A 13,036-nucleotide genomic window follows, 5' to 3' on the forward strand; every position below is an offset into this window, starting at 1 on the left:
GACACAGATGTTATTGCTAAGATTATACCGTTTCAAATGGCATTATTATTACACAATTAGCCATGCAGAAAATAATTATTTTTATTTTGTAATTGTACCCTCTTTGTCGTCTAGAATTTTTTTTGTTTATCAAAGTCAATACATGTAAAAGTACGTGCTTCAGTGAAGTTATTGTGATCTAGAAACCTGTGGCTCCTAATTTAAATTGAACACTTTTGCAATATGAAGTTATTTCAGTTCTCCAGCATTTGGAATGCATTATATTAAAGGACAGTCTTAAGAAGAGATGACAGGCAGACAAATCCTACTCTCAAATACTCTGATTTTCTGATTTGTGAGCAGGCAAGAAAAGATTTCAGAAAAGAACACAAATAAGCAAATTCTAGAAGAACTCAGTGTAGGCATGCCCTTATTTATTTAAATCTGTGTTTCAGTAATACATAAATGATGATAGTAGTTTTTTATTTTCAAGCTTGTTAAATTGTTTTTCCTCTTTTGGGCTGGAAATGCTCTTGAATGGTCAAATATTAAAACCATTCTACCTCTGTAAATACTTGTTCCATTGCATCTTAATTTTGGTAACACTATTTTCTATGAAACCTGTCAAGTGGAACCTTCTATACATCACTTCTTGAAGAATCACTGAATCTGTAAGGTAAGCGGTTCTCTAAATGTTTCTCTGTGGACCACTAAATATAAATTACTTTGGTGACAAATGCCAAGAGAGTGAACATTATACAAAACAGAAGTACATTTACTTGAGCTATGTCAAACAGGAATATTTTATGGAATGCAGGCATTTCAGCCCCCGGTATCAGAAGCACTGGTGAAGCCTATAGAAAGAAAGAAGCCTAATCCTTAGCTGAAGAAAGATGATGGATCTCTGTGCCAGTGCTTGGAACAGGGCAGAATTGTCCCACAGCTGAGTTCACTGCACTCTTCTATGCTTCTCTCATACATAAGCATTTGAGATAGAAAGTCAGACAGTATTAGCTCCTTGTCTTTCCTTTGTCTGTCTCATTGACTGTCTTGTCTGTGTTCTTGTCTTGTCTATGGCAATTGAAAGACTACATTGAGGGGGGGAGAGAGAAAATGACACATGCCTAATATATTTTTTCCATGACCTTTTAAAAAAATCTGTATTATTTGCTTATCTCCTTAGGGTAACTGACCTTGCTATTGCTTGGGGAGATACTTGATTTTTGCCACCAGACTTGATGATGGTACAGTGGTTTGAAGATGTTTAAGTTTCAGCTTTAAATTTCTTCTCAAGTCTGGACTTGATTTTTTTAAAAATGAATTATATCCACCAAGTGTAACATTGTGTTGACCTGCTAACTGCCTCCCTAGCTTATCTGAAAAAACCTGGGAAATGATGGCTTTTGTATTACAGCCTTTTATAGAAGAATAGTCTTCAATTTTCTTAATGTAACCAATCAAGTTTCTTGATCCTTAAGAACTACTTTTCTTAATGTAACCAATCTGCAAAAGTTTTGAGTTGCAGGGCTTTTACTTGAAAGTTCCTTCATCTTGGTATTTGTTATAGATATTACCGCTCCATTAGTAGAGGACAGAGCGTACGAGGATCGAACTTCAGCTCGTCAGCATGCAGAGATGCTTGAAGGAACCACAGGTGAGGCAAGTGAAGGTACCACAAATACGACTTAGAGCCTCTTCATACTTTGTTTTATGATATGTGGTAATTTTGAAGGGCCCAGACATCTGTACAATGCAGCATTCTTGCTAAAGTGCCTGTAAGGGGGCTTGGGGAAGGGGACAGAGGAAATATTGTAAACTTCTATGTAATTTCTTGGTTCTATGCCTATTATGTTCAGGGACGCGGTGGCACTGCGGGTTAAACCGCTAAGCTGCTGAGCTTGCCGATCGGAAGGTTGGCGGTTCGAGTCCGCGTGACGGGGTGAGCTCCCGTTGCTAGTCCTCGCTCCTGCCAACCTAGCAGTTCGAAAACATGCAAATGTGAGTAGATTAATAGGTACCGCTTCGGCAGGCAGGTAACGGTGTTCCGTTTAGTCATGCCGGCCACATGACCATGGAAGTGTCTACGGACAAACGCCGGCTCTTCGGCTTTGAAACGGAGATGAGCACCGCCCCCTAGAGTCGGGCACAACTGGACTTAATGTCAAGGGAAACCTTTACCTTTACCTATGCCTATTATAACATGAATGATGTTACATTGAGGGCCTCACTGCAGAATTTGGCTTTCTAGCAAGAGAAATGTTTATTTTTCTTCATGATCTTTGTGCAAACACAAGTATAAGGTGAGACAGGGTAGGCCCCACTCATCCCCTTGAAGTGTTGAGCCTCATTCACTTAAACAAATTCCTTCCTGCTCTTTTTTCTTTTTATGGTTGTCTAAACAGCTTTGTAGAGAACATTCTTCTGAATTTTTGAAAGTTTTGATTTTCTTTTGGAATTCACAGTGTTAGAGTTGGGTATGTGTGTAGGTTATATGAGATTATATTTCATTACTCTAATTCTGTTCGGTGATTGCTCAGGTTTCTCCTCACAAATGAGATTTTTTTCCCCAGAGGCATGGCTATCATTCTTTTTCTCCTGAATAATGGCATGTCAGGGAAGGTCACAAATGCTGATAGATGTGAAAAGTGTCAGTCTATTTGTACTCTACTGACCATATTTTTTTTAATTTATTATTTCAATTTATATGGCCACCCATCTCAAATTCATGACTCTGGGCAGCTAACAGTATTAAAAGAAAACATAAAAGCATAAGAAAACAGAAAAACCAAAAACAACACACAGAGAAAGAGCAGCTGGGGTAAAAAGAGGCCCACCAATCATAAGTTAACATAACGTATGGGCTCAGCCCCATGTCCTCACCCAAGTCCCCAAGTCTTAGATTGGGTTGGGGCCAATCTAACCTCTGGCGGAATGATATTCCAAAGGGTGGGTGCCATGGCAGAAAAGGCATTTATGCAGGGATAGGGAACTCATAGCCCTCTCCTTGTTGATGAATTAAAACTTCTTTCACACTTCACTATTAGCATGCTGGCTGTGGCAGCTGGGAGCTGGGAGCGGTAGCAACTTTAGGAGGAACATAGGATCTCCACTGCTGGTTTTGTGTATTGATAAGCCATATAGGAATAGACCTTGTTGGTCCCTATTACTAAATCTTCACACAATACTACTTGCCCATTGAAACCCTTTCACTCCTTCCTATATTCATTTTTCCTTCCTTCCATTCTTCCTTTTTTGACCAGCCTAGAGAACTGTTCTCTACCACCAGCAGTTGTTCTGACATCCTTAAATATGTTCTTTCATGCCCTCTGGAAAAAAAAACCCCTTTCCTCAACCTTTGCATTTCTCCTAGCTATTGTCCTGTGTGTCCCTCCCCTGACCTTTCTTTTTTTAAAAAAATCCTGGAGAGAGTTGTTTCTCTCTCAGCTGAACACCTGTTTTGTATGTCATGACTTTTGTGATCGGTTTCAATTAGGATTTTGATCTGGTCATTCTAGCAGTGTCTTGAGTGTTGAACACCATTCTGGTGGACGAAGCATACCACTTGTCATCTGTGCTGATGCTGCTAGATTTATTGGCTGTATTTGATACCCTTGAGCTTCAAATACTTTAGTGTCTGTGTGTCACTGGTACAGTTTTCTCTTACTTGTTCTTCTCATTCAGTTCCTTCATTGTTGATTTGGTGCATCCCCACAAAGTCTATTCATTCAGTCTCTGGCATTTTTGGTTGTTCCTCCTCTTCCAACAAATTTGAGGTTGAGGGCCTTTTAAGACCAAGTTCCACAGCTTTGAAATAGGCTCCCCCTTACTCTTCAGATGATAGGTGACTTTTTTTAGTCTATAAATATGGGCTTAAAATGTTCTTGTTTGATTTTTAGGAATAGGTTTGCTCCTCTGATTGTGAACTTGTGCCTTCTGGTCTGGCCTGGTGACAGGATTGTTTAGTTTTTATGTTGTACTTTGCTTAATTTTAACTGGTTAATAGTTATATATTGCTAGTAGGTTTTACAGGGTCTAGGTTATTCATGTTATTGTAAAGTGGTTACCTATTTGGTATTTCACTATTCTCTTAGAGTTAGAGGTGCCTAGGTTTTTAATGTGACTGCTCTCTAATTTGGTATCTTCTTATTTAATTTATATTCATTTCTGTTTCATGCTTAGTTTTTAACCATGATATCATCATCATCTTGCCTAGACACCTCATTTTACAAATTGCCAACATCTTGTCTAAATTTGGCTATGAGGTTGCTTTCAGTTTGTCTCTATCCTTTCTGTCTCAGCTTCTGACTGAACATTGTCCTGTGCTCTTATGTTATTTTATCTGAGATAATCTGATTTACATAGCTGCCAGAATGTGTCTCCAAATCCCACTTAAACCATAACTTAAATCATAAATTGAAAGCTACAGGCCCAGCATAGTTTTTGTAAAATCTTAAATATCCAGTTGAAGCTTGAAGCATAAATTCCTACGTGCCACCCAGTTATTCTTCTGTTAACATACTATTTTGATATCTGCTGCTCCATCAAATGAAGAACTGGGATCTTCATTTGTGAGAGTCCTAACCTCTGCCTTCAGTCAAATGGTGGCTGTCTTCATTTTTGCCCTTTTTGATTTTTATCTTGAAATTAATAATTTTAGTTCATATCCACAACTAAGTTGAGATTCTGTAGATCAGATCATCTGCTGTCAGTCAAAAGAGAAGATGCCAGCTATATCTCCCTTCTCATTGGAGCCCATCTCGGCACTGTGCTGTGAAGGCAAAACACTTATGATCTGCAGCTTATTCTATCTTTATAGTTGGAATCATTGGTGCAAGCTCTGAATGGTACAGCGACTGGTATCTTGCTATTTGGATATCTCAGTATGAAGGGTGGAATTCCCAACAATAAATTCTGGTACAGTTGCTGTCCTGTTAGATAAACTGCTTTGAGAAACAAGATTAAGGCAAACAGTTCTGTGATTCCTTCTTCCAGTCCTTTAGGGAGAATCTGATTCCATAGAGTCACCTCCTCACGCAAGGCCCTATGTTACAGATGAATGACAATATGACATTTGTCTTGTGTGCGTCAATTGTCTTGTGTTCCTTTAAACAACAACAAAAAAGCATTCTTTAAACAGCCCAAAGAGATAATGTTAAAGCACTAGAGAAGAAGAATGTAATTCAAACAGTCTCTCTCTATATTTTTTCAAAACGTTTTCATTAGATCTGTTTTTGGAGTTTCAAGAGAGAGTTGCATAAAAGAAAATCTGAAAATTTGAGGGAGAGGGCTCCTTGTTAAAATGTTCAGTTGTTAAGGAAGAGAAAAGTGCAGAACTTACTGATTATACAGTATTTTCTTTTATAAATCAGTTTTTGATCTGTTTAGTGTGATGTATTTACATTTATAACTACATTTGAGATTTTAAGACATAGTACTTCACTCAAGAATCATTAATATAGTTTATCATATGAAAGTTCTTTTGCTATATGCTTATGCAGTATAGTGGACTCTCTGTGAGATGATATTGGCGTCGGGCAGTGGTCACCAGAAGGCATCTGTGGATATTGTAGCGCTAAAGGTGCCTATCGACTATTTTTAAAATGTTTAAAGAAGCTGTGAAAAAATTAAGACTGACAAAAAATTAACAAGACAGCCAAATCTGACAAAATTTCTGTTGCATAGGTTTTTGACAGTTCAGCCCTCTGTATTTTTTTAAAAAAACACTATTTAAATAATTTAAATGTATTTATTTTAGTCTAATTTATTTTGTGATCAACTATTGTTCCAAGGTCATTTTCATAAATTTTATTGCCAGGCCAAGTGACTCCCACCCCTACAGCTGTGCGTTTTATTTCTATTTCCTAAGTGAAGATTTTTATATTCATCTGTTAAATTTCATCCTGTTATTTTTGGCACATTTCCCTAATGTGCAGTATAAGCATATTAGTTTTTATTTTTGTCTTCTAAAGTATTAACTATTCCATACAATTTTGTGTATATAGGGCCTGTAGTGAGCCTTATAGCACCCCACTCAGTAATTCCAGTTACATGAAATACACTTTCTGAGCCAGTTATATGTCTGCTTAATTGCCATGCCATGTAGCCCACACTAAACTAACTTGTTCATCAGAATGTTGTGGGGCATTTTGCCAGATGTTTTATTAGAATCAATCTGTGTCTCCAGCATTCCTACACTGTACTAGGCATGCTACTTGACAATACTGTGTTGATTTGTGGCAATCATTGCCTCATTTCCAGGGTACTTACAGTTCAATTGCTTTATGTTCAGCTTTAGAATCTTCCTGGATATTAATGTCAGATTTGATTGGTTTGACTGGATCCTCCTTTTTTCCTCCTTTTTTAAGGACAGGGATAACATTTGGCGCTTCATCTGTTCTCTGATTTCAGAGCTAATACATAAACGTTTGGCTAGACTGTCAGCAGTATCCCTCAGACCCTAGGATGGAGTTTGAAACTCAAGAGCAAATATGTAATCCTTGACCACCTTTCTATCATTCTCACCTCCAATTCTGTTCCTTATTATTAACAATTATTTTATTATTAACAATTATCTAATTGTGCACACATCCTCTCCTCAGGATGTGTGCTCCTCTCCTTGTTACTTACTAGTTTACTCAACAGTTTACAGTCTGTATGTCAGTACTTGGTGGATGTGCTTGCTCCTTCCTTGGGCACAACTTCTATGTTAGCTGTTACTTACGTACTGTTCAATCTCCAGAGTTGGGCTGTATATTGTAAAATTCTATACAGCTTGCCTATTTGTGATTCCATTAGGCTTCATTAATCATAGTTTACTAAATTGATTCATCTGTATTGGGCATGCACTCTGCTTTTCTTCTGGTGGAAAGCTATCTCAGTAGCAGAGAATATTCTATGGTACAGCTGTCATATCTGAAGGGTAGGTGGATCTTATGTCTGATTCATTCAGAATGCTTGTTATTAGGCAGTATTATGCTGGAAATGTTCAAATGCTTATGTAGCAAGTGAAGATATTCTGTCAATGCTATAATATGCTTCTGACATCTTCATTACTTAGGATGCACTTGGCAATTCTTGATGCAGAACCCCATCAGTAGATAAGCTCTATTACCTTCTCCTTGGTTTGCCATTTTAGAAACCTAAACAATTTACTTTGTGACATCTTCTATATGTTATTGGTGCTTTATCTGACTAATTAATGGAGCTTCCCATTGAGCTGATGGTTATTTGAGATTTTCACTTAAAAAATGCATTATTGTTAGCACTTCTCCGGGCCAAAATAGTGAGCATGTTGGATAATCAGTTTTACTTATGTCTTTACAGAGGCAAGGTTAGGTACTTTGCACCCCAATCTCTTCATTATACTAATGGTAGTTTGAAGGTAGTTTGAATCATTTGAACCAAGACTTGAATCTTCTTCTTTATCTTACCTATTATCAAGTGTGACGTGGAACATGCCTTTCATATGTAAGATGTTCTTTTTTGTTTTTGCATGATGCCTTTTTAAACTTTGTACAGCTCTTTTTATCCTAATGGCAGATCTTTTTCCTTCAATAATTTGACTTTAAATGTAAGTATACTTGGATTAGACTAGAAATCAGTGGGACTTAAGAGTCATTATTAACTTATATCCCACTGATCCTAATGGATCTATTGTAAGTATGAATAAGTCAGGATCTAAGCTGTTTATTCTTATGTAGTGTGCGTTATTGAACTGATGAATCAGTTATCAATTCATTTTCTTTCCTATAGAAGAAATTCCATATGAGCTATTTCTGTAGTAGAACTCTGCAGATCTCTTGCTCTTCTGATGTTTTTGCATCCACCTTCCTGTAGGCCAGTGTGGTAATCTCCTAGCTATATGAAGCATATAGGAGAAAAGGCAGGTTGCTTATTTGTAACTTTCTTCAAAATAGTATTCTGTTTAGTCAACAGTCCATCCTATCCTGTTGCAGGGTTTGATAGGAACTTGTGAGTCAAACTGAATAGAATGACACTGACCTGCCCCTTAAGATATAGTTATCTTACAAGGTCTGACTGTTTAGAGGAAGGGGCCAAGTGCCAGTTTTCTACTGGTCCAAGGGCTTTTGCTATGGATAGGTGCGAAATCCATTGGAGTAGTTAATGGAAAAGATTCGAATTAAACCTTAAAGAAGGACATCTACATTTATTGCTGACTTGAAACTCCTTATAGACTTTTTTCATGAAAAAGAAAAAAATGAACTTTATTATTGTAAGAAGCAATTAGACTCTGGATTAATTGTCTGAAGGTATACCTCTTTGGGAGCAAACTTTACTGCCTCATACTTTTCCCATTTGGGTGAATGAAGGTGGCTATAAGAAGTGATGTTTAAAGGCTTCTAACCAGGAATATCTTCCAGTACAGCTCCTATGGAAGGAACAGGTTCAAATCACTGCTGATGTTTTGAAGTGTGTGAGGGGTGGGGGGCTGCATGATGAGAGGCTCCAAAAGGGATTTAGCCTTTGGGCTGCAACCTGAACCTTATTGCTGCCCTAATGGTGGTCCTGAAATCAGAAATAAAACAGAGCAATGTTTCTCAACCTTAGCAACTTTAAGATGTGTGGACTTCATCTCCCAGAATTCCCTAGCCAGCTTTGGCAATAATAGAGTATTATATGATAGAGTATAGAGTGTTTTATATTATAGAGTATTATATGATATAGAGTATTATCTTTCATTATATGAAAAAGAGTATTGCCAAATATATCTTATTCAAAGTATTTGACAGTTCTTAATTGACAGTTCTTAATCATGCCCTCTGAGAATCCATGAATATCTGGATCAAGGCTCTCCAAATAAACATTTTAGCAATCAAAGGAAAGGTTAATTTGTTTTTCAGACCTTCAATTAACCTAACCCAAATCAGCCTTTGAAGAAAATCCATCAAAACAAAGCTTGCATCTTCCAAAAAGCTGTGTTAGGTGTATATATAAGCTCATTGGTTTCATTGGGCTTCAACACACTTAACTCTGCAAAATAATGGTGTATTCATAAGTGGTCAGATTAGTATCTTTTTAATTAAGTTTTTTCTGTAAACCTTGTGAGTTTTACTATATTTTTTTCTTCAGGTTTGTGTATATCATTGATGAATAGGATTCAGGAATAGATATGATTTATTTCAGCATAAATGTTTCTCATCATTTAATTTCAGTGTCATTTATATGTACTGCCATGTATTTCCAAATATCCACATACCATTTGAAAAAATAGAAGCATTTGTCTTGTCCTGTTTTTAACATTGAAACCATTTTCCCATCTTTAATTTGGAAAAATTTAGCTGAGGAAGCAGGCATAGTTTGTACTCCTAACCATGAAGACCGTGCTTCGGGGGATGCTCAAGGTAAGCACAGTAAACTTTATTTCCTGTATATCTAACAAGTGCTTTGACCCCTGGAAATTGCTGGCCTAGATCAGACTATGTACTGCTTCAGTGGTGAGAGAGATAGACGTAGGTTAAATAAAAAAGCATTAGACAAAGTTAATTTAAAAATGTAAATGATAAGAGCAGCAAGATATTAAAAAGTAACAGTATAAATCTATACTATGAACAGCACAGCTTCCAGCCATCCATAATTTCAACTCACCCTCCCAAGGTCTTGGCCAGTTCAAAAAGTAGTTGAATTTTGTTTTCCATAATTGATAGGTTTCATTTTCAGTTTGGTTTGTGGAGTGGATTGATTTTTGTGAAGAACAAAATCTGAACTAAAAGCAACCATCTTGCAACCAAGAATAGAAGCAATATTTCTCTACAAAATGTACTTGCTTCTTCGTCTTATTAACTACAGTATTCACAGGGTGGTTGTTGTGGGGAAAATAGGAGGAGGAAGGAGTATTAGGTATGTTCGCTGCCTTGAGTTATTTATAAAAATAATAAAAGAGGGATAAAAATAAATAAATAAATACACCTGAACCTGGATAGATTACCTGTGGCTAATTGAAACTTGTTACATCATAGCTTAAATATTTGAGTTATTTCATCAGAACATAATTGACCTTAGCTATAGGGCCATATTAAACACCGGTCAGGTGAAATTGGAAACAAAAACATCCAACTTTTTGCTCACAGCCATGCCAGGGGAGAAGAAAGGGCACATTTCTGAGGCTCTTGGACACAGTGATAAACCACAGTTTATCATTACTGCACAACTAAATTGGGCCATTGTGTCTACACCATGCTGTCACTGCTGTCTTAGAATTTTGGCTACCAATCTCAAAAATGGCTATAGAAAACATGAAGGAAGATGATAGTTGATTATTTGGATCACATTGTCTGAAGCTGTGAACCATGTCATAAAAAGTGTGCTTATTTAAATAAAAAGAAGTAAACTGCTTCACAGAGTTAAAGTGGCAGATGCCATAATATAATAATAGTTACAGCTACTAAAAATAAATGTTTCCAACAGCTAGTAAATACTCTTGATGTATTTGTGCTGCCAACTTTGACATACCAAATGAAGAGGTGCTTTATGGGCATATTCAAAATTTACCATTTTAAAATAATTGTAATAATTTCGATTTTATAATAATGCAGAATAACTGTATTAAGACAATTCCTTTGGTGTGTGTTTCATATCCTACCTTAAATTTGAAATAATTCAAATAAATAAGGTCTTAGAACTCCTTTAAGCTCAACAAATGGCCTTATAGATTAAAGGGATGTTGGTTATAGCAAGTAGTACTATAATACTCACTTTTTCTTCACAAAACAATCCTTCCTCCAAGTTTATAAGGGATTGTAGATACCTCTTTGTATGTGGTATGTGCAAAAATATATTCCTGTCTCCTTGTCATGATAGTGTCTCGTGTTATAATGTTATTAGTTGGAGCGAGTGGAACTAATTCAAGATGATGTGTAAATGAAATAAAAATTAGGTCACACACACACATCCAAGCTTATTTATTTAGGAACCTGCATAATCATTTAATTGAAAACAGAGCTTTCCACATATTAGGTGATGAAAAATACTATATAGAGAGAAAATCAAAGAGAAAGATTGTATGGAACTGTCATTCATGGCCTCAGTGACATTGACTGAGGATAAATATATGGAATTATGCATAGCTCAGAGAGGCCAGACAGAGGCTGTCAAGAACTGATAAAGTGTATACCAGTCTCTCCACCCTCCGCTGCCCAAAAAAGGTACAGAACTTGAATCAGCAATTTGTCCAGTCTTTGATCAAGGTCGGGGGTTGGGAACAGCTGTGTTACGCTGTTTGAGGTCTTGTTCCAAAAAGAGCAAGCTAGAAAGACATACAGAAGCAATAAGCTGATGCAGAAATCAAAAGCCAAACTGGTGCAAGGATTTAAATGGCAAAGGTCATGGTTCATGCAACAGAGTTGGAACACAGGGTCCTGTCGGGTTCAAGGAGCCAAAGTAACTAGTTGTACAGGTTCACGGGTGATAGAAATTGCATCCAGCAGTGAGCTACTCTCAAGTTGATTCAAATGAATCTTCCACAATCTGGGCTCTCTGAATTCCCTGGCCAGCATGGACATTGCTCAGAATCCTCTGCCTGTGGAAAGGCACCCAGTTTGAACAAGGCTGTACTAGAGGCTGTACTTAATGTCCTTACTCAGGTGATGTTCATTAATTTTGGTCTAACTGCAAAGTCATTAAGTCATACTGGGCTTGAGTAAGCCTTCCTCCCCAAGGTGACTGCATTATATTGGGCTATAAGCCAATATTCCTCTCTGCCTTCTGATACTCAGCTGAATACTGCAACCATTCTCTTGTGTGTGTGTGTGGGGGGGGGGGTGTTGTGATAAGTCTAGAGCAGAGTACATTGTCATAGACAGTGGGAACTAATTCTGGTCCAGAATATTAAACTTGCCTTCCACCAGTTAATTGATCTTTGTATGGGAATTAATTTTATGAACTGTATTTCATAAATTGGGCAAGTCTCTGATTCTCATAAGGTATTCCTATTCTAGTAGTGTGCATCAAACTATGAGTATATTATGTCTGTTGGTTTTAGCTTAAATTTCTAACACAGCTGTAAGATGGAGAGGAGGTATTTTGCTTTCTTTTTTTCTTCTATCACATGTTTCACTTGTAACACCGGATATCACACAAGAGGGGCAAAAGAAAAATGGTTTATGTATATGAGCTTTAGGAAGTTTTATTTTTCTTCCCCTACGTTGCAGTCATGAAAAATAGCACAATAGTTCAAATCTAATAGCTGCTAGTGCCTCCTATATTTAGCCTCCCAATTTTCTTTATCAGTCAGTACCTTTGCATTCTCTTTGAAAGATCTGCCAACTCCATTAAACTCCATTCTGGGCACGTTAAGTCATGCCATCTTATCCACGGTCACTGTGTATGATGAAGATGGCCTGGTATTGAATTGCCTATGTCAGGAGAACTTTAGGCTACTTCTAGTGATAGTTTGCCTGATTTTCTTTTGGTTCCTTTGGAGGAAATTTAGAGCGAGAATTTTGTTGGGAAGTTTCATGGCTTGCTAATCAACAGGTAGTATGTTGCAGGACTCAAAGATACTTTTGGAGTTTAGCCACAGAAAAAGAGATCTAATACCTAGGACAAAACAAAACTTAAAAAAAAATCCCTTCTCACCCCTATGTGTCTTCCTCAACCTCAAGTCCTCTACCAGAGGCCTGGGAGTTTGAGGGTTCTGTGCAGTATCTTAGTTGTTCCTAGCATTGCACTCTTCTGGACAGAGAGCTCTGATGTTGCTTCTGGGATCTGTTGGAGCCACTCTCCCAACTAAGGAGTCATAACCCTGAGTGCTTCTACCGCCACTGGGACCTCTTTGGCCTTCACTTTCCACATCCTCTCTAGTTCCTCTTTCAGGCCCTGGTACTTCTCCAGCTTCTCATACTCCTCCTTCCTGATGTTGCTGTCACTTGACGCTGCTACATCTATCACCACCACTGTCTTCTAGTCCTTGTCTACTACCATAATGTCTGGTTGATTGGCCAGTACCTGCTTGTCTGTCTAGATCTGGAAGTCCCACAGGATCTTAGCCCTGTTATTCTCCACAACCTTCTGTGGAATCTCCCATCTGGACTTAGGAGGG

General features: G+C 37.5%; 1 protein-coding gene across 9 annotated transcripts in view; it reads left to right on the forward strand.

Annotated features, from left to right (window-relative positions):
- Positions 1–13,036, forward strand: part of MAPT (microtubule associated protein tau) — a 92,187-nt gene that overhangs the window by 29,032 nt on the left and 50,119 nt on the right. For 7 of the 9 annotated variants that reach the window (XM_063300612.1, XM_063300609.1, XM_063300610.1 and 4 more), the window contains exons 4-5: positions 1,547–1,633; positions 9,279–9,341. In XM_063300612.1, the coding sequence (XP_063156682.1) occupies positions 1,547–1,633; positions 9,279–9,341 (150 nt within the window). The remainder of the gene's footprint in view (positions 1–1,546; positions 1,634–9,278; positions 9,342–13,036) is intronic. The other 2 variants (XM_063300611.1, XM_063300617.1) reach the window with 1 other exon arrangement.

This window comes from Candoia aspera, chromosome 4, assembly GCF_035149785.1.
Source record: "Candoia aspera isolate rCanAsp1 chromosome 4, rCanAsp1.hap2, whole genome shotgun sequence".
NCBI classification, from domain to species: domain Eukaryota; kingdom Metazoa; phylum Chordata; class Lepidosauria; order Squamata; family Boidae; genus Candoia; species Candoia aspera.